This window comes from Phocoena sinus, chromosome 14 (assembly GCF_008692025.1).
Source record: "Phocoena sinus isolate mPhoSin1 chromosome 14, mPhoSin1.pri, whole genome shotgun sequence".
Classification (NCBI taxonomy): domain Eukaryota; kingdom Metazoa; phylum Chordata; class Mammalia; order Artiodactyla; family Phocoenidae; genus Phocoena; species Phocoena sinus.
Genome location: NC_045776.1, coordinates 7,539,856 through 7,562,974, shown reverse-complemented (window position 1 = coordinate 7,562,974; position 23,119 = coordinate 7,539,856). Strand labels below are relative to the sequence as shown.

Genomic DNA, 23,119 nt, shown 5'->3' with positions numbered 1-23,119 from the left:
GAAAACGGCACTGAGAAGTAAGAGGGCAGGTATTATTCCCACTTGATACTCAGAGAAACAACCTGGGGGCTGGTGTGACACTGCTAGGGCGGCAGGTGAGATCTCAGGCCCCCAGGGGAAAACGACACAGAGAGAAAGCCACGCCTTAGCCCGGGTTTGAAGGAAGATGGGAAGATGAACTTTACTTTTGTTCATCTTCACATTGTCTGGTCTCACTCACTACAACAAACATGCATTCCTTCTGTGATTGGAAACACATCAAAGAAAAAAATTTTAATAAAAAAACAATACTATATTATGGAGTTGTGTGCTAAAAATAGCATCAAAGCCATTAACTGGGGCCAGGAATAAGGTCTGAAGCAATCAGAGTTCATATGATTTGTGCTGCAGCTCTTTCTAGATTAAAACGTAAGAATACAGTTACAGGAATAAGTCATTTAAATAAAAGCAAATGAAGTTGACAGACGACATAAAACTCTGTAATCATCACATTTTAAAGTTCTGTATGTATATTTTAGGTTGAACTCCATGAAATTTCTGATAATTTACAGTTTGTGACCTAAAAACAACTATTATAGGGTTCAATCGTATCTTTCTATTTGGAATAGATAGATAGATGGATAGATAGATAGGTAATGTAACCTGAGACTTTTCAAGATTTGGTTAAAATTCTTTTTTGGTTTCATTGTCAGTTTCATTGATTAAATATATTTGCATGAAAAGTAATCTCCATAGTTGTAAACTTATACTATACTATACTGTACTTTCTATGCTGAGAACTTGTCCACATTGGAGGAGGTCAGCTTTGTAGCTGCTGGTTTAGGAACCGTTCCTGACCTTTGAATGCTATGCCAGGAGGACCGGGGAGGGGCAGAGAAGGCCAGGGCCACAGCGGAGGCCCTCAGCAAGAGCTGCAGGATCGCATCCCAGCAAAAGTTACAGCTGCGTCCACCAGTACACTCCTGAAGAAAACCCCAAAGGGAAAACATTCTGCATTCGGCACAGTATTTACGAGAGCAGAATTCTCACACGTCCCTGTTGCCCATGAGGTAGTCAGTAGACTCACAGCTTCCACAGACACCAAAGGACGTGCAAATTAAACTTTTAAAAGCGTTACATTTTAACTGTTGCTGCATAGTAGCTTTTCGTTCTTTGAATATGAGCCCAACTCATCTATTTCTTTCTTATTCTTTCCTGAAATGCCTTATACAACTCCATTCACTGAATGTTTGTCTGGAACTGATCATCGATGATCACTACTGCTGATCATTTCAGATGTGTTCCATCTTTATTAAGTGACAAAGCTTCATTTTTCTTCTAAATTAAGAAATAAGAGGGGCTTCCCTGGTGGCACAGTGGATAGGAATCTGCCTGCCAATGCAGGGGACGCGGGTTCGATCCCTGGTCCAGGAGGATCCCACATGCCGCACAGCAACTAAGCCCGTGCGCCACAACTACTGAGCCTGCGCTCTAGAGCCCGCGAGCCACAACTGCTGAAGCCTCCGCACCTAGAGCCCGTGCTCCGCAACAAGAGAAGCCACTGCAATGAGAAGCCCGCGCGTGCACCACAACGAAGAGTAGCCCCGGCTCACAGAAAGCCGGCGTGCAGCAACGAAGACCCAACGCAGCCAAAAATAAATAAATAAATAAGTTTTAAAAAAAAAGAAAAGAAATAAGACAATAATAAAAATGGTCCTTAAGGATCTTTGGCCCTAAAATCAATCACTCCAGAATTTACTGATGCTGTCATAACCAAATACCATAGACTGAGTGGCTTAAACAAGAGAAATTTATTTTCTCACACTTCTGGAGGCTGAAGTCCAAGGTCGGGGCGTCAGCATGGTCAGATATTGGGGAGAGCTTTCTTCCTGGCTTGCAGGTGGCTGCCCTCTTGCTGTGAGCTCACATACCTTTCCTCAATGAGTGTGGAAAGAGAGAGATCTCTCTCTTCTTCTTCTTCTAAAGTCACCAATGCTCACTGATTAGGACCTCACCCTTATGACCTCATTTAACTTAATTACATCCTAAAAGCCTTATCTCCAAGTCAGTCACATTGAGGATTAGAGCCTCAACAAGTGAATCTGGGGAGGACACAGTTCAGTCCACAGCAGTCCTGCAACCGCTGGGTTCAGTCCAGGATCCCAACCATCACAGTCTAGATGCACCATGAGAATCCCGCCTCTGGTCCACACCAATGTCAGCATCTCAGGGAAACTCAGTGGGTACCCTCACCTCAATTATGAGTTCTAAATCCAGACCGAAGCAAGAGCATATTTAAGCTAAGAAAGGCTGCCAAAATCAGAATTCTGAGGTTTGGAGTTTTTTAGAGAACTGAGAACTCAGAAAGAGGCCTTGGGTTCCAAAACCAAACACCATATACAGCCCTCCCCCACAAATACCTACTGAAGACCCCCCTGCAAGCTGAGAACCAATGAACGACGAAGACCTTGGAGCCTCCTGAATCCTGAAATGCCATCACATTATGGAGTATTTCCAGCCTGTGAACTGGCCATTTTTGCAGCTACGGCTTTCCCAGACCCGCTGTAGTTTGTGGAGCCACCTCCAACAGTTTCCTGTACCCCAGGACGTCTCAAGCAGGAGGGATGTGCTCTGAGACCAGAACTTAGTTACAGCGGACACCCCGCTGCAGGCATCCATCCATCGGGGTGCGGGCAGAGAAGCAGAGGCAGTTGGAGAGACACATGGAGACAATGCAAGGCATTGGCTTATGTACTTCTGGGGGCTCACTGGACAAGTTCAAGGTCACAGGCGGGGGCTCCAGGATAGGGCGTGAAGCTGCCATCCACAGGCAGCTCTGCTCCTTCGCCAGGAGGTCCTCAGTGCTGTTCTTTCACCTGATGGAATCAGCTCCATCCAGATTCTCTGGGATCATCTCCCTACTTCTGGGCTCTAACCACACCTACGAAACACCTCAGAGCAGCATCTCAGTTAGTGTTTGATAAAAACTGGGTCTGTGGCCTGGCCAGGTTCACACAGGAAAGACCCCCCAGCCTGCAGGCGTCCCCTCCGCCCTATAGAGGGCTGTCGGGCACCACGGTGTAACCCCCAGTGAAATCTGAGTGTAGTTCTCTACTGCGAGGGCTTCATGAAACAATGCATGTAAAAAATACTAAAAAGAAAAGTTTTACACACATATAACAGAGTCTTGGTTTTAGCACTGTTGGTATCAGAGGATGTCTGCCTGTTATTCTAAAAGCAAAACAAAATATTCTTGCAAGTACACAGGGGCATCAGGCAGTACCATCTCACCAGGAACAAACTCTTGCATCTCTGCTACTTTTGTTGACTTCCGTGTTTCTTAATTTTAGCCGGTGTCATTCAATCTAATCTGTATCGTTATCTTAGTCTTGGGAGGATAGCCATCTATTTCAGCATGTATTTTTCTCAATGAGTGAGGAATATGCATGAAGTGAAGAAAAAAGTCTAGACAAAACTATCCCGTTGATGCAGATTTCCATACTGTCTACAGTGCACCCGCTGCCCCTCAGAGCAGCGAGCAGCTCCTGACCACCCTGTGATCCTGGCTGTGAGACCGTGTGAGTTGTCCCTTCCCCAGGAGCTCTGCAGCTTGTCCAAGACCAGTTCTCATTCCACTGCATCCCATATATCCAGAGACGGAACGGGATTTCAGACAATGATCTTAACCACCAGCTGTGTCCCACACGCATCCCCACACTAAGCTCCCAAGTCTCAAGTACCTGAACGGACAAAAATTACTGTGCTTTGTAGTTTCTGCCACAAAGGAAAACACATATAATATTTTTAAATACAGCATATATACATATATTATTTATAGATATAGATAGATAGATAGATGCAGACTTAATGAATCTATCTAAAGTTGTGACTGTCAGTAGAAAGCAAAAGGCAGAATACACGTGTAATGATGCAAGTCACTGATGCATTTTTCCCAACAGTACACACTTGAACACACACCAAGCAATAAGGGAGCTGCCTCTGTGCATGGATTAGCTCCACCGGGCAAAGGTTAGCACAGACAATGAAGATTAGGAGGGATGTTAAACCTTCGATTTACTGTTTTTATATCCTGTCTCTTTCCACTTATTTAAAAATACAGCTGCAATATGTAAACACTGCCAGAACCCATTGTTATTAAAGTAAAAAGGCAAACCATTCAGGAGTTTGTAAATATCAGAATAACAATCGTTGGCCATTCATTTTCTATACACATTTTTTTCCAATAGACTCACGTGTCAACCATCCTGTAAAAATTACACGTGGTGGTTAAAATGCTTGAGAATAGTGAGGCAAGTCAGTAATTGAAAGTTATCAACAAGACAGAGCATGTCCGATTGTCAACTGGCTGCTCAAAACCCCCCGCACCATACTTCCTGTGTCGGCCACATTTCTCTGCTTTCCGTCCCACGTTCTAACAGCAGTAACAGGATATTCTAAAATACACTAAGACTGCATCTTCTCAGTTCAGTTTAACTGTCTGTCACAGGAGACAAAAAGAAACTATCCTAACAAAAGAACTCTGATAAGAGATATATTCACCAGTTAATCATCCCCTGAATGTTAACCATCACAGCTTGTAAGCTATTTACCCTATCATCTCTTTATTTTCTTTCTTTAAAGTACCCTATTGCGGTATAGCAGTCCTCTAGAGCAATTTTAAAGGGCAGCAAATCTTTGAGCACAGTCTTCCATATTCAGAATTAAAACATGCTTCACTGTTTTTAACAAAGGCTCTAACAGAATGAAAGCTTCATTCTAAAACCGCAGGAATCATTCATCTTCTCTGTGTTGTGTTTGTCCTAAAATAAATGTTTCTTTCTTCCCTGTGACAATTAAATGAAGGCTCTGATTTTTTTCTCCATTTTTTTTTTTTTTTTTTGGCTCACGGGCCCAGCTGCTCCGCGGCATGCGGGATCCTCCTGGACCGGGGCATGAACCGGCGTCCCCTGCATCAGCAGGCGGACTCCCAACCATTGCGCCACCAGGGAAGCCCTCTCCATTTTATTTTTATGTTGACAGCATGCTATTGTTAAAAAAAAATCACCTGAAGAAGAGACTCTCCCCATCAAAACAACAGCAGGAACAAAAATCTATATGCCTTATAAGAAATAATTTGGATAATTCTCAGGTGACTGGACTGTCTTTACTGGAAATTAATTTTGATTAATAAGTATATCCATCCTATGAATTTGAGTGGTAAGAGAACTGCTTACCTAATTTTCTGTTCTCTAGTAAGAATTCCAGAATGTCCGTATTCATTCTTTCTTTCTCACATGTCATGGAGTTATTCAGCTCTCTATGAAACTGTCCTACTGGTCACTATCATGAAATTATTTCATTAAGATATGATGTGTATTTCAGATGATGAAGAACTTCACTGAAACTTAGAGTGTTACTAAATAATAAGTCATTGTAAAAATCCACCAAAAACTGGTAGTCACTGCCATTATCGTGAGAATCATTAAATATCACTATTTATTAACATTGTCAAGAACTGTGGACAGTCTAAGATTTCACCCCACATGCCAGCTGGCCAGTAAGCCTGCCGCAGTTTCATGGATGCTGGCAGAACACAAGAGGCCGCTGGATCAGAGACTAAGGACCTTATAGCACTGGCCAGAGTATCTGCATTTATGTTGCTTTCCTGAGTCCCATTTCTTACAGGGAGATGAAAAGAAGGTCAGGTGACACCCACATATGAAGTAGGCTGTGTTACAGGGGAGGAACCACAAGCATAGGGAGCCCCAGTATTTTATAGTGGGCGATTATACAGCCTGAACTTTGTCCCTAAGGGAGACACTATCCTTACTTCATGGGACATAAGCAAATCTTCCCTTTTCTCCAGAGGGAGACACTTGCTCCATTTTTCAGAAGAAGGCCATCCGTGCTCACAAAACATGCAGAGACGCAAGAGGCTCATGGAGGATCGTCTACCAACAAACTTTCACTTCCTCATTTTTTCACTAAACTCGCATCTGTTCAGATCTTTTAAAACGGTTTCAATTGGTACATTTGTTGGGGTCAGTGTATTATAATGAAGCTAAAAATAATCATTTCCTTATTCTCCTATTTATACCTATAGCATACATTTGACAATCACATTTAGCCTTGTTATTAAAATTCTAATTTTAAAAAGGATTGTCATTTCCCCATTAGCCAGGACCAGGCGACATCATTAAATTATTTTGATTCAACAAAATAATTACTGACCATCAAAGACGTGCGAGGCAATCGATGAGATATCGGTCCCTCTCTCTAGCTCCTATTTGCACAGAGTGAGCTGCTGCGTGCATTTTTCATAGTTTTATTCATTAATATTTACTGAGTTCCTGCTGTGAGCCTGGCATTTTACAAGGTTCCAAAGACAAAGGTAAATAAGCTTCCTTTCCTCAAGTTCAGGGTAAAAGCTCACAGAAGAGACACCAAGGTGCCGCGTTAAGAGATGAGCAAGAGGTATATAGGAGGTGCTAAGAAAGTGTAGCAGGGGCTTCCCTGGTGGCACAGTGGTTAAGAATCCGCCTGCCAATGCAGGTGACAGGGGTTCAAGCCCTAGTCCAGGAAGATCCCACGTGCCGCGGAGCAACTAAGCCCGTGCACCACAGCTACTGAGCCTGCGCTCTAGAGCCCGTGAGCCACAACTACTGAGCCCGCGCGCCTGGAGCCCGTGCTCCACAATGAGAAGCCCGCGCACCACAACGAAGAGTAGCCCCCGCTCGCCGCAACTAGAGAAAGCCTGCGTGCAGCAACAAACACCCAACGCCGCCGAAAATAAACAAGATAAAAATGAAAAAAAAGCACAGCAGACTCAGGCTGGGTGAGATGGTGCCAGGCTTCCAAGATGGATTCTTCAAGAAAAACAGGAATTAGCCTGAAAGAGCTGAGCACAATGGAGTGTGAGGGTGGACATTCCAAGCAGAGAAAGAAGCCCATGCCATGGGTCAGGGAGCCTCTTTAGCTGGGAACTGTGTGTCCTTTAGAAAGAGGCCGTGAAAGCAGACGTGGAGGTGAAGGCTGGAAAAAGCTGGAGCTGGAGAAGTGAGCACAGTTCAAGTCAGAGTCCTTAGGGGCAGTTCCAATATATTTATACACATATATAGGAAAGAGTTTAAGGGTAACAATGTGGTTAAAAGGAAGCCCTGGAGGATTTGTCTTGAAACCGTATTTGTAAGCAAAGCAATGTTTTTACATGGATTTTTTACTGGAGAGGAGTGGAACTGATGGATTTTGTACATGAGGGTCGAGTAAAGAACCCACAAATTATACCCTTGTCACCACCACTGAGAACCTTAAGTACTTAAGTACCATGCGGGAGAGTTTGCATTTACCCTGAACAGGTGTGCAGCGGGGTGGACACCACTGGTCAGGAAGACCAGCTGGCTGGCTATGGCCATAAGCCTGATGAGATTCAGGGCAGAGGTAGGGAGCATGAAGAAAATAAGTGGATTCAAGAGGTTTTGAAGAGGTAGAAACTGCAGGACTTAGTGGCTGATGGCAGGAGGGGAGATGACAGCAGCAAAGCACGGAGACCAGGATGGCTCACAGTCCTCTGACCTGGGCTGGGTTGATGGGTGCCATTCACTGAAATAGTAAGTACAGGAGGACAGGAAATCGGGCAGGGAAGAATGGTGGGTTCAGTGTTGAAATACCACCTGTCAGTAACGGACAAGTTTTTGTTTTCTGGCCATGCTCTCCTGTTTAATTGATGAATGCCAAGTTGAAGAGGCACAAAGGTTTTCCCCATTTTAAAAGCCTCTCATTCTTTGTCTGTAGGTGACAGAGAACATTGCAGCGGTCAGATCTCCAGCTGCTGGGCTTTCCCAAACGGGAACCCCAAGACAACTCACCTTTCCCTCCTCCATTTTTAGAAATAAATTCTTTCTTCAATTTATCAGAGCCTAGTTATTTAGTAAATTCAACAATATCCAGAAACCCATTTCAAATAAAAGGGAAGCAAAACGAAGGCATTACTACAACGTATTGGGATCTACTCCCCGCACTGGTTTAGTTACACTTTCCCACTTCATCTCCACTGCTCAGGTGGAGTCCCTAGGACTGTTCTCATTTCACAGATAAAGAGGAACCTCAGGCTTCAGCTACAGTCAGGACTCTGTCACTCAAGTCTATCACACCCTGAATTATATTCTTTAACTTTCCTGTGTTCCCCAATTTCACTACAAAGTTTCTAAAAGGTGTGTAGTATTTTGCCGTCTCAGTCTTGTTTCTAAACCTGCTGAAACCATTTAAATTATCTGTATTATAACTCTGCTCAAGGCTTAAGGCTAGTAAAGTCTGCGAGTCTGGCAGAATCAGCAGTTCTCAAGGTCCCATCTCTGGTCTACCAGGCACTTCTTTCACAACTGAGAGGAATACATTTCTTACGCAGCTAAACTTCTCCAATTTTCCTTCTGAGAATTACATTTCTAATCTCCTGACTGAAAGGAACAGGAGGGCCTATTTGCTATGGCCGAATTCATATAATACTGGTACCAAATTCTCAGGTCAAGCAAAAATGCTCTCCTTTCTCAGCGCCCTCCTGGTCCTTTCTCTAGAATTCCGAACTTCTAGCTCCTGAGAGATGCCTGTTCTTTGTCTTAGTTGTTACACTCATCTTCACTGAGAGATTCTTTCATTATCATTTCATTGGATTTATGTTTGGAACGACTTGTCTACCAAAAAAAAAATGTTTTAATAAAATACATATGACTGAAGATCAAAAGTTGTAATCATTAGATGATAGTACTACCAGCCTGAAATATATGTATACGTATGTGTGTATATACATATGCACGTGTGTGTATATATGTGTGTATTCATATGTCTATATATATGATACATCCAACCAAAGCACGAAGAAAATGTACTCACATTGGGCAGCCTTGTCTTAAGTAAAAATATAATTTCCTTTAAAATTTTTAACAAAAATAGTTTTCTGACCACTTCAAGCCCACTCACCACCACTGTCATGACCCCTCAGTGAATCAATCCAGGCTGAAATGTTCTCTAACATGTAAACGGTAGCTAATAAACACTTTCCTGACAGGGTCATATTAAAATTGAGGCTCCACAGGACTGAATGTTGTCCAGCTTTAGAGGAGTTAAAACCCAGAATTTGATTCTTTTCGACTTGGTGTCAAAAACTGACAAATGACCCTTTATTTTAACTTCAGCTGCTTTCATACCTATCTCCCAATTCGAACTACTTTCCTAGATTTCTTTCTAGTGGTTTTTAATGCTTATTTTTTCACTGGCTTTTCAAGGTCTTTGTAATTTATTTTTATATATAGTGTAGGAAAGAATATAAACTAATATGTTTCCTTAGAGAGCTGGCCAAATTTCCCAGTACTAGAAATTTTTAAAATTTGATAGAATTAGAGACTTATGTAGAGGCATAAAGACTCAAGGAAACATAAAGCTTTTCTGTCTTTGACTTAGTTAATTAGGAAATGTTAATTTTTATATGATTTACCAATTTGAGTCAATGTTATTAATTATGTAAACATAAACGGTTTCCATAAAAATATTACGCGCTACAGCAGTAGTGAAATTGAGTGAATTTGGTAACACTGGCCAACTCACTGTCATGGACATAATCCAAGAACAATCCAGATGGATTACTGACCACAACTTCCTAAGATTTAGCCTTTTATTCTATTAAGTGATTGTTAAATATTTAAAAAAATAAGCGATAGAAACTAACATTTCTGACTTTCACAATTATAAAATCAAAGTAAAACATATAAAGAAATAAAGACTCTTGGAAAAAACAGTGAATATTCATGTTCTCACAGTCAAGTAACATGAAATAAAGTTAATTCAGATTATCCTGTGCTCTTCTGAAAATCAATATAACTGAGGGAATTAAAAGAAAAAAAAGTTATGAGGCCTGCTTGCTCCCTTGCCTCTAAAATATGATTTTGTTTGCCAAATCACGCCCTTTTCTCTGTTGTGCTGACCGCGGGGTAGCCTTAACCTTCTGGGGTGAGTGAAGAGTTTCAAGGCAGCAGCCTGGATTCCAACACTGGTGTCTGCGCACCCAGGAGAGAGAGTGTAAGGGGACTGATCCTATAGGGCTGCCAGGTGGATTAAGTAAATCAACGTAAGTGAAACATCTGACACTTCCTGGTACACTGTTACTGCTCAGTATTAATGACCGCTAATACCATGAGTCAAGCACTCGGATACTTGATGTATGATTGCATCCCACCCAAGGTCACCTGGTGAGGCTAGGACACGCCTTAGAGCCTGTGCTCTCAACCCTTCCCTGTCCTGGCCTGTTTTCAGTGAAATCATGACAGGTAACGTGACGTTGTAAAATGGCAATAATTCTACAAACATTTTCTAGCCTTTAGACATTAGTACTTAATATTAAACAATAACTGATGAAAATATATTTCAATCTCTCACAGAGTAAAAATAAAATAAAGATAACTAATTAAAAATTAAAAGCTAACCAGCGGTTAAAATGATTTTCACTGCTGTCTCTGGGTACAACGGTGATAAAATGCCTAATAAGGATTCCTCAACCTGCCTAGAAAAGTAATTTGGATTTTTCGCAGCAGTTTCTCATAAAACAGAAGAAATGTCCACAGAACACGTCCTTTGTCCTGTACTCCTGGACTCCATTTTCACGAATCTCAGATTCTCTATTTATCTGGATATTTTCAATACCAATACAGACACTGCAATCTCGACTTTCCAGGAAGTGCTACTAGCCAGAAACTATCTAGGCTTCAGATTTCCAGGTTCTGAAATTACTGCAGTTTATTGATTGTATAATGAGAACGCAGAGTATTGAATTTAACTATAGTAAGAAATATTTGTAGGTCTTTCTCAATGACAATGAATGTCCTCAACTCCTCACCACACCCAACCATTCTGGCCTAATTCTTCTCTAGGTCGGTACCGGCAGTTTCCAACGCTCCCACTGGACCTGGAAGAATGTGGATGAGTTGGAGAAAATCAGGAAGAATTATAAGTAAACCCTAGGAAATGCACAGAAAACCAGAGGCTTCTTTTTCTCTTTGCACTGCCTTCTGTGAGAAATTGTTCTATCTGGGGCTAAATTTAATCTATCAGATGTGTGATGGTGGGAAAAGATTGATTACAGCTCCTCTGTCGTCTCACTGAATGAGCGAGCTTTTGAACCGCAAATCCGATCCAATCACTCATCTTTAAATCATTCAAAAGTTTTCTATCATCCATTAAAAAAGTATCCAATTGGCTTCATAAGATATAACGGACTCTCCAGGGTGTGTCCCCTCCCCACGTCCATATCTCATCTGCTGCAACTCACCATCTGGAATCTTCTCTCTAATCGTTAGCATCACGAGGGCCTAATTCCTGATGGTGAGACACAGAGTCTGAAAGCCATGACCATTTGGGCACTGTGGTCTTATACTGACAAACAAAATATTCACAAATCTAAGACAAAACTTTGTTTGTGATTATCAGAATGTTTCCCAGATCTCTGAAAAATCAACCTAGTCATTACTAGAAGGAAAAATTCTAGGTGAAGTTCTACAGAGAATGAGATGAAATCAGACGTGTCGAGTGCTAAGCAGATTTTTGGACACTTAAACTCATTTCAGAGGTCCTCAGACTAAATGCAAGCTTAACCTTGTATCTACCGCAGAATAAAACTGTGCTACGTTCTATGAAAACCTGACAGTAAATTTTCAATAATTTTGTCAATCTTCCTCATATTTAGTCTTTTTTACAAACTTCCTCCTATGTAAACTTATGTGACGTTCAATATTTTTTCTAGAACATTTCTGTCGTAACTCAAATCTCTAACTATACATTACGTAGGGAAGTCCCATGCTCTTGGAAAAGTGTTTCTATGCATTCGTTTAAAATCTTTAGAAAAGAATTATATCAAATAAAAATTTCCACTTTCTCCCTAAGATACCATCTTGAGGACGATCAGCTGGAAAGTATTCTTGTTATTGATTTGCAGGAGATTAACGTGACTTTTCAGTAAACTTGTTAAAATACCTCAGATTATAGTTTTGGGGATCTCAACCTGAACTGCGCACACCCTACTTCACGATCCTGAATAGTTCCTTGATTGCTAAAACTTTCTATATATAATATATTCATAAGTGGGAACAAAGATGTATCAATATATAACTTATTTTTATTAACATTATATTCCAAATTTTATACCTAAACCCTTGAAAATTGCAATGAAAAATTTATATCTCAAAAACTAAACAAAAAACTGAATTTTTATTTAATGAGATTTTCCCATTCCTCAAAAAACTGAATTTTTATATTTTCCCATTCCTCTTGTTGAGCAACACTGATGAATTTTTATTCCATGTGTTCTCTACTCAGTTTCAACTTAGATTATCCCATGTTAATGTTTACCATTTTAGTAGCTGCCACAGATTGCTTATACCTTCCACAACTATTCAAATGCATTCTGCTAACAGCGAAGGGTTCAGCTAAGTTTTGTGAAGAGATCAGTTATAGAAAATTAATATCACAGTTGTAGTAAATTAATATCCCAATAGGTAATTAAAATACATGAGAAATGAAATGCAAGCAACAGGAAAAAATGAATGCTACATCAACCAGAATAATAGATAGAAGGCTATTTTTAGTCCAGAGAATTTATGAAATGGGTATTAAAAATGTAATTCTGTATGAATCAAATTAAACCATCTTTAAAACAAATTAAAGTATTATAAACTATATTGTGTTCAATATTTTTCAGTATTAGAATGCAGCTGCTAACCCACCAGGCTCTTTATAACTGGAGGCTGGGTACTACACAGAATTAAATAATACGCATTTTCCCATTCAAACATTTCTAATTTTTAAAGATATGAGTAAAGGATACTTAGATGTCCATTTATGAAACAAGCAAAAAAGGTCCATAGTTTTAGGGGTGAAAGTGCCATTATTAATAACAATAAATGTATGAATGTATATTAAAGAAAGGAGAACAAGAGAGGGAAAGGAAAAGGGAAAAGAAAGCTTTTGCAAATTAAAATTAGAACAGTAAAATCTTTTTTATAATTTAGTAAGCTTGGAAGAGAAGGTTAAGCAAACCTCAAATCTCCCACAAAATAAAGCAGCAAAAAAGAGAGTGAAAATAAAAAAGATTGGAAAATTATAAGATCAGAACAGCACTGGAACATATAAATAATAGATGGTTAGAGAAAGAGAACAGAAGTGGGAGAAAGAGAGCAGAGAAAAATGGTGGAAGGGAAATAATTAACAAAAATTATAATAATAATCCAGAAGTATTTCCCAGAAATGAGACACCTTGGTTCCCTGATTGAAAAATAAAATCTCATAAAGTATTTGGAAAAATACTAACACCATGACACATCATTTTGAACCTCATAACAAAGGATCAATGCCAGGCACTATTGCAAATGCTTTGTTTCTACTTCAGTAGCAGGTTGTGAAGATTAAATGAACTAGTGGGCTGTGTGTGTGTAGTGCTCGCACGCTCGTGTGCATATACCATGATACAGTACCCCTGCTCTTAGTGTTAATATTGTATTGTATAAACACTAATGTAATACACCATTAGACTGTGCTATTATGAAATAACTCTTTGAACACATGATCCTATTGGTAGAAACTATTATAATTGCCATTTTACACTTGAGGAACTCGAAGGACAGAACAGTAAAGGGACAGAGTGGGAACTCAAACACAAGTCGTCCTCCTTCAGAGCCAGCACAATTAACCATCACACAATACAGGATCCTTAACTTAGGGCATGAACCAAGAGAGATTCCCAATAAATTAAAAAGCTGAAGATAGCAAAAGAAATTTATGAAAATATAAAAAGAACTTATAAGAAAATATTTTAATAATCTTGTGATGAAGACAGACTTATTTCAAGACACAAAATCAGAACACTAACACTTGACTACAAAATTTAAATACTTTATGTAGCAAAAGGAAATTAAACAATAAGATGCAATTCTTCATCCTTCAACCTGGCAACATTTTTAGTCTAATTAATATCCAGATCATCTAATGTTAAGATACAAAGTACTCTTATACCCTCCAAGTGGGAATGTAAGCTAGTGCAATGCACATTGAGTTTATATCAGAAACAGTGGCATAAAACAACCATTAAAATTTTTCTTTTTTTGACAATTTGAAGGATGAAAAATTACATGTCATGTTTAACCATTTTATGTAATCTTAAGCCAAATTACGTAATTTCACTAGCAAGTACAAATACCTCCCAGAGAAAAGGTCAAGAAAATAATAATCCCTAACAAAAGAAAAGGTGTCACCTACATTTTCTCAGATTAATGTCTCCTGATTAATTTTAGTTATTATAAAATGAATGGACTACGGACTGAACTGTGTCCCCCAAAGTTCACAGGCTGGAGCCCTAACTCCAAATATGACTGTATTGGAAATCAGGCCTTTAAGGAGGCAATTAAGGTTAAATAATATCCTATGGGTTGGACCCAGATCTAACAGGATTAGTGTCCTTATAAGAGGAAGAGACCCCAGGAAAGTCCACACAGAGAAAAGCACCAGTGAGGACCCCCTGCCAGCCCAGGAGAGAGTTCTGCCAGCACCTTGACCTCAGACTGGCCTCTGGGACTATGAGAAAATACATATCTGTTGTTTAAGCTACCCAGTCTTAAAGAATTGATATGAGGATTTTTTAAAATAATATTTCTAAGGTAGTTAGCATAGAAATATGTGCTCAATGAACAGTAGTTATTCCATCATGGCTTTTCGTTTCCAAATCACTTTCTGTCTGCTTTGAAACCCATGGTCTTCATTCCCCGGTGGTTCAGATGCACTGAACCGAGCCTCAATTCCCCCCAGCAAATCTATTCAAGGGTCATGGAGCTCCTGGGACCCTGGAATCCCCACAGGCATTTCTGGAGCACACCCCTAGGAGAGCACAAAGATCGACCAAAACATAGTCCGCTTTGAACTGTAATTAGAACTGGGGAAAATGCAAATACAGCTTATAGAAGAGCCACTGACTACAGGTCCTGAGCATTTCCAAGCGTGACTAATACATGGTAGGTTTTTACTAAGAGACTGGAGATGGCCCTTGTTGCCTCCACCTCCTGTCTGGTTTCACCTTTTACCTGGCTGCAAGGTAAACATACAAGTTTTAAACATCCCATAAAAACCTGCTGGCCCCAGATTCACTGCAGTGAGAGCCCTTAAGCCCTCTGCTTTGCACCCCAACTTATTCTTCCATTCCCTCCTCCAGTATCCGGGCCTGATCTGCCATCTGCCCTCTCCGAACAAGGGGTTTCTAGCCTCGGGAATCAGCACACCCGCTGTGTCCACCTAGTCCTGACTGTTGCTGATGCCTTGGTCCAGGCTGCTCCCTTCCTCAGGAGGCAACTGTTCTACTTGGGGTTTCTTCCTGCTTTATTTTGTTTGTTTTATTATTTAAAGGGACGACACTCTTTCCTGTCCCCCAGATTCTAACAAACTAATAAAACACACAAATTCACGTCAGCACGTAGCATTACTGGGGCATCGCCTCTTACCAATTAATGACCACAAGTTTTATGCTTTGGGAATCTTCTGACTTCCTTCCAAAACAAGTTCCTTTATATTTTATGTAAAGAATAAAATCGGTGTTAGTAAGTATGGAAAACTAGAAGCTGGCAGAAAGAGGATGAGCAGTGGTAACTGTACCAGGCAGTAAAGTACTGCTTTATCCCTCAGGAAAGAGAAGATATCTACAAGAGCCTGCCATTCCTCACTTTTGCTCCTAGGTGTGATGTGAATCTCTAGTCCTGCATCCCGACTTGGTAGTGATTTTCTACTGCATTGTGTTCCATCTAGTTTATTCCTGGTTTGAATCTTTCATGATGCGGCAGGAAGTTTTCCTTCTATGGCTAGAGTCACTTCACCTTTCTTGTCACGTGGTACTCTTCAGTTTCCAGGAGAAGTCATGTAATTTTGTTAGAATAAACAAATGTCTTAAATGCCTCTGTGTCCAACATATGTCCTTCCTTTTGGAGTGGACCCATGTTTCTCCATCTGGGGCTCATATACTTGCCATGGAGGGAAGGGGGTAGGGGATGGTATGAAGTGTCATTTCAGAGTATACTTCAAACCACCAGGTAAATATGATATGTTTCTCTCCCATGTTACCCGAATATATGGGTAGAAAATATTATTTTCTATTAAAACAGACATGAATATACAATGGAGTAGAAATGAAAATTCAAAAGGACTTTTAAGATAGACTGATGGCTATGAACAAATTTGTGACTTTTAAATTGCAGCATCACCCAGATGCCCAGAGTCTGTCTTTCAGGGGATGGTCCGGAGGGGAAAGTTTAGGAAGGATTTAAATAGGGTCTCTGTTGAGTGGAATGAACAGGTCTAGTCCAGCAAGTTTTTAATTTAAGCCACAAAGTTGATTTGTTTTGTTTTGTTTTCATCAACGGTGCCTAAGGGCACAATTCAAATAAATGTTGAGAAAGTGATTAATTACTTCTCTCTTTTGTTCTCATACTCATTGTTGCCAAAATCAAACAGCACTTATTAAGCCTTCATATGTTCAGCTCTGATTGAGGTATGTTATTTTTGTGATAAGCAGAAACAGCATCATTTGTGAACTGTCTGTAAAGAAATGGTTGTGGTAAGAAAAAACATCATTTCATCTCCGATTAGACTAGAAATTGTTTGTAGAGGAGATGAAGAAATCTTCAAGATGACCTTGAAGGAAAATAATATTCCAAACCTGTCACAGTGAGAACAGCGTACTGCGAGGGTACACAAAGCATAGACACTGAACAAGAAAATGGACAAGAGTGTGGACACATTCAGCATAGAAAGAAGGGATAAAAACTAACGTTTATTAGGTACCTACCATCCCAGGTGTCTTCCTGTATGTTGTTTTGTTTAACCCTCAAAATACCTTAGGAAAGTATGTTCTTTCCATGCAAAAAAAATGAGGCTCAGAAAGGGATGGTAGAGCTGGATTTTGGACTCAGCAATTTCAGAGTCTTTGGTGGTGGTGTGTACACACTCCGTGGAGCAGAGGTCTCTGGTGATCGTTGAAGTGTACAGTTCTGTAACCAGTTCTAAGCTCCGCTGGCGTCCTGCTCCGATCCCATACAGCACTGGCTGTGCGGACCCTTCATCTGATGTTTACTGTTATCTATCCTTGTCTGATGACCATTCCCAAAGCAGCTTGTGAACTCTGGAAACTCACGAACCATGGCTTTCATTACTTTGTCTTCCCTGTGGAGTCCTGAATTATTTTAGTAGATGCTTGGCAAATTTTAGTTGCATGATTGAAGTTCTACCCCCAAGATTCTAGATTCTGTGTGCATAGGCAAGGACTCTTCCATATTCACGACTTAAACCTTAGCCTTTAGACCACAAGTAATGTGAATTAAAGGTGTGCTCTCGCCGCATTGCTCTCTTTCAGATATTTGTAACATTTTTTTAAATGACAGGATAAAACCCAGGCCAGGAACATGGTCTTAATGTTAGTATTTCCAACTGGTTTGTGCTCATGAACGCCAGTCTCTCCTCTTACGGGAACTGAACTATCATCCAGCAAGTCAATGGTGAGATAAGGAGGCAAACTGTTAAAATTTTAAGTGATGTTCCCCATATCGGATTAGTGTATCACAACCTTGTCGTATAAGCATCATGTCAAAAGGCCACCTCCTCAGGGAAGCCTTCATGGACTGCCCCCTATGGATGGCCGTGCTGGAGAGAGTCCCTCATGGCATCTGTCTCTTGCTGTGGGGATGCATTTAACATGTATGAATTTAATTGATACACATTGATTTAATACTCAAAAGCACCATATTATACCATTATTGTCATCCAGAACGCGCAGATAAGGAAACTGCGAAACCCAGAGACCAAGTAAGTCTCTCAAGATCAGTTACAACGAGTTCGCCAGAGGGGCAGCACGTGTGCCCGGAGCTCTAACTCCTAAGTCCCCAAGCTGATCTCGCCTCTAACGGCCGAACCCTCCTGCCTACCCCCAGCTTCGTCTTCCTCATTGCCTCCTCAGGGTCCTATAGCAAAGAGAAGACACACTTAGCTGAGATTTTATGAGAATTTGATGATGGAATTCAATTGGACCCTTGAATCAGCTGTCGGTCCAATTACTGAATCAGTAAGGAGATGTGAGAGATGGCAACGGCAAGGCAGCCCTGCCCCCCTCAGGCCTGAAGGAGCACGGAAAGGCAATGGGGTTTCTGGACCCTGGGAGAGGGAGGGAAGGGAGCAGAAAGGTCTGGAAACTCAGAAGCAGGAGGCTGGGTGGCAGAAGCGCAGGAGCAGACGGGACGGCCTCTCCTCCCTGACCTGCCGCTGAGTCTTAACAAGAGAACCAGGCCAACAGTGAAACTAACATGATTTTTATCTCGAAAGCAAGAGTTTGCTCTCACGACTTTTTAGCACTGAGGTTCTACCGCTTTAATTACCTTTTTATTGCCCAATGCATTTGCATTTCCTCCCTGGATCCCAAGCTTCAGACTCGACCCGGACAGATTCCGAGTCACCAAACACACCTGACGATGAAAACTGGCTTAGTGCATGACCTTGCGAACGCCAGCCCCACCTGAGGAGCCTGATGAGATGTTTGATGTTTCTGTGTTAATCATCTTCCCTGGATTCCTCACCACAGAGACGAGAAAACATATACACCAAACTCAATAGTCTCTTGCTTTGAGTGAAATAGCTCCGAGAGGCCAGAACACACTGTATCTAGTTTTTCTTCTCTCCCCACTGAGCTCATCCATTAGATAATCATTCTCACGTGTGAAGAACAATTACTGACTGATTGAGAAGGATGGGGAGACCCCTGGGAAGTTCACCTGAAGCCCTAGAACGCATCCTTTCTCCCTACGTTGTTAGCATTCTGCTAGTTTTCCAGTAATCATTTCTGGATTTTGCATTAAACAAATTTCTCATCGCAGGGGTGCATCTGAATTATAAAATCACAGAAATAAATTTCCTATAAGACTTAACTTTGAGGCCATTTTAGTAACCATGAAGGTTTATCGTTTGGGTTAACCATATCACGAAGCGGGCTCAGTTACTCACAAACCCGCCAGGCGAAGCCAGGGCCTGAAACGCAATCATTGTGAAAGCTTCTTCCTGATAATTGATGGCGACGGGTTAGGATAAAGTGTAGTCTGCCTGCTCAAAAGGTTTTTATAAGTATGTCATTTGCTTCTGTACGCTGAAAAGTGAGTCTCAAAGAAAAGAAAGCGCTTACAGGCTCTCCGGCAAAAACAGCTTTTTTTTTTTTTTTTTTGGAAAAGCTTTTTGTGCTTTTGTTCCAAAGGTTGAAGTAGAGTACAAGTCTGAGATCCCTAGCTCTCTGGCATCCAGAATTTTTGAGAAGACACACTAAGGAAACTATTGAGCCCTGCATACATTTTTAACTCACCAAGGAACCAGGCGCCGTTTCTCCATTTTTACCTACTCACCTCGCGCTTTTCGGAGTCAGTTTCTTGGTACAGCTCTCCTTCCTTTTTGCCTCTCCAGGTCACGGGTTTGGGTCCTCGAAGATGTCACGCGCACAGACGTTTCCCAGCTACGCCTCGGAGCAGAGCGAAGAGACACAGCCGTCCTTGTCCCGGTCCAGCAGCTACGGCTTCAGCTACAGCTCCAGCCTCATCCAATGACACCCAGAGAGATGCTGAGACCAGAGAGACAGTCTGTCCGGACCTGCCTGGGGGCCATCACGCCCTCTGCCTCGCGGAGGACCAATTGCAGGGAACATTGAAATGGGTCGGGTCTATCCCCGCTCCCAGTGGAAGGTTAAAAACTGGAGTTCTGCTTCCTTGATTCTGTGGCTAAGTCCTTTATTTATTGAGTTTCTTGCGGGGGAGTCTATGTTTTACAAAAATAGAATCCAAATCTTCTGAACAGTCATTTAAACAAAATCCTTTGAGTCTGACAGTAGCAGAAGCCTGGGCAGGGTGAGAAGTCGCCCACGCTGGACTATACCTGGGTGAAGGCATTGCCCCTGTCCTCCTGGCTCAGTCCTCCCACCTGAGGAGAGGTCTGTCCTTAGACAGAAAGGTGACCCACCACAAGTTCTGTGGCTTGGAGGGTTTCGACAGGGACAAATCCACTAAGCTCTACAAATGGCATCACAACTTTCCATATAAATAAGCCCAGTGACAAGGGAACACGCCCACGAAATTTAGAACACACTCTTAAGCAGGGCCTTGTAGCTCTATTCTGTGTGTGTGCTCTGTGTGTGTGTGTTGTGTGTGTGTCTGTAGACAAATATGGATATGGATATTGCTGTATCCATCTATATCTAACAAGTATATATCAATGTGTGCTGAGAGTGACAGCATATGCTCACTTAAATTGTTGAAAACTGTTATTTGGTGCATTAAAATTAAGGTTGTTATGTTGAATAGCTATTTTTAAAATAGTGCTGTAAAAAAAAAAAAAGGCTTCTTATTAGCAAAGTATTTATGTAGTCATGTCTGCTCCTGTGAGAAACATAGGTGACGATGTGAAAAGGGGGACAACTTTGAAAGCGAAGGAACCAGTCTGGCTGTCCTGCACGTCACGTCACTGCACTGTCTTTCTGTTCAGTAATCCCTTGTTGGTGACGATGTTTCTCCCTTTGGACCCCTCTGAGCTACGTGGGGAAGATTGGGTGTGATCCTCGATTGGCTTTCATTTAACCTCAAGGAAAAGAAGGACTGTAAATGACAATCTGTTTAAGAAAGAGATAAAAGTACACTTTAAATGAAATCAGACATTTTGCAGTCAGGAGACCAACAATAGGGACAGGACTGTAGGTATCATTTTATGTGTCACAGATGCTGTTCCCAGAGAGCCATCAGGGGCTTGTAATTTACTGTGTAACCAGAATTGGCTGGGCTTTACTTTCCTTTTATTGGATATGGGTTGGCTGGGATTATAAGAGAAAATAGACCCCCCCCCAAAAAAAAGTTTTTTTCATTCCTGAGACTAATGACAAACCTACTAGATTTAAAGGGACGTGGTGATTTCCACGTGAACTGGGGAAGTTTGGCTAATTTGGGTCAACATAGATATTTTTGCCCTTAGTTTTGGAGTTTACTCAAGTAAAAATAAAAATCATTCTGCCCGAATTATCTGATGCCACGTGCCTAAGATGGTCAGCTCATAAATACTCCAAAGGTGGATTTAAAGAACAGCAAGCCCAGGTCATGTAAGATGAAAACCTGATTTTTTTTTTCAATATCAAAATTTTTTTAAGCTTTCAAAGTTAGTCTGTTGAAAGGGTACCTTTTTTGCTGATCTGTGATAAGGCTTTTTTTTCATCCATGTCCATAGCTTGAATGCAGAGTCACAATTCATTGTGGAGAGTTACTAGTGGTAAAAGAGGTATTCAGTCCCTCCGTGATAAATTTGCACTTATATCAACTGCCTAGATTTTCCACATCTCAGATAAGTCTGAAAATGCCCTCAAGATGCTAATCATAAGAGTTAATGTGGCTGTGAAAAATAATTATCCTAAGCTTTCAGGGATAAAAAGAAAATTACTCAAATGCTCTGCACTGTGAATGTTGCTGACACAGCAGAATAGCGGATGACTGGTTCCTGACGATGATACAGCCTTCCCTGAAATCCCAGCCTTCAGGGTTGAACACCTCTGAATTACTTTAGCACATGGCGTTTGCTTTTGAAATGCCGCTAGTGAAACACACCAGAGCAACTCCCAGCTGAGACCATTTGAGCACAGCTCCCAGTGGTGCCACGCTCAAAGCAAGCCTCTCGTGGCTCACTCGGTCGAGTTGTTGCTTACAGACCACAAGTTTCTACATGGAACTTAGGGGGACAGATCCTCAGGGGTCCTGGTATATGTCTCAGCTTTATTAATGTGCCAGAAGCACAGACAGCGGGTCCGGGGGGATTCTGCTAATTAGACGAGTCTGCTCGTGTCTGTTTGGTGGGAGACACGATTCCTGCATGAAGTAGTTTCCAGAACACTGTTTGCTTGTGATCATTACCAGTGAGTGTAACTGAGGGGGGGGTCCCAAAGATCAGGCATAACCTTGGGCCGGTTCATTCAGAAAATAATGTCATAAAAAAGAGTCAGAGAGAAATTTCCTTCCCATGTCCTTAACCCAATCTCATCACAATGAGAATTATTCTGTAAAAGATTTCATGATAAATTTTTGGAGATTTATTCTAGCATACTCCTCTAACTATACTTAAAATTGCAGCTAAGTCAAAATTGCTAAATGACCAGATAGGAGAATTTACATTAACCTAAGATACTCGGCATAAGGCAATGCACGCTGTAATCAGTGACAAGCAGATAAATATTCTGCAAAAACCAAAGATGAAAACTTACTGAACCGGTCTGCTGGAAGGTCATAAAGCCAGCACCAGTGGAGTAAGTAGAGTGGTCATAGGCGTGTATCCAACTCACTCGAGCTTGTAGGTTTTTGACTGAAGATGCCTCTATGCTTTGCAAGCATTTTTCTCCCTTCAGAAATTGTGTTCTTCTTTAATATACATGTGACTTTTTCATTGTGAGGGAGTGACTGCTATGAACCAAAGACATCCTTCGGCTCCTTCTGAAACTGACTCAGTCAGCTTTCCATCCAGAGTTAGACCGGCGGACGAAGATGGTCACAGTTTCCGTATCAGGTTGGAAGAAGGCAGTGGTCAAGGAACCCGACACAAGTCATAAAGGATCTTCTGAGAGCAGAGAAAGCCTGGAAGACGTACACATTTCATGGAAAGACTACCTGAAGGGATTTATTTTTTATGTCCCCAATTTTTTGTTCTAATATTAATTGTTGTACACGTGACATTATATTTATGTAGAAAAGTACAAAATAACTTTGACCCAATTGTTTACTATTCTGGTGGGAGGGAAAAGAAAACACTTCTTTCTCTTAGTCATCAAACAATGATGATGATTAGCACTCAGAACTAATTTGTTTATGCAATAAATATTTATGGATCAATAGGTTTTGGCCACTGCCACAATTTGAACTTAATGAAATAAGAAATATATATTTCCTTATACATTAAGGAAGATGCGGTTTGATAGAGCATGTGAAATAAAGTGAAACGTATTTATTAAAAGTAAACCTCACCTTTTCCAACAAGTAGTAACTATAGTACTTAGTCCTTGTATCTTGTACAATTT

At 41.1% G+C, this 23,119-nt stretch overlaps 1 protein-coding gene across 1 annotated transcript in view; it reads left to right on the top strand.

The window, feature by feature from the left end:
* DOK6 (docking protein 6) overlaps positions 1-19,628 on the top strand; it is a 399,939-nt gene extending 380,311 nt beyond the window's left edge. Inside the window, exon 8 of the mRNA XM_032602788.1 lies at positions 19,489-19,628. Within this exon, the coding sequence (XP_032458679.1) occupies positions 19,489-19,628 (140 nt within the window). The remainder of the gene's footprint in view (positions 1-19,488) is intronic.
* Positions 19,629-23,119: the final 3,491 nt, after the last annotated feature.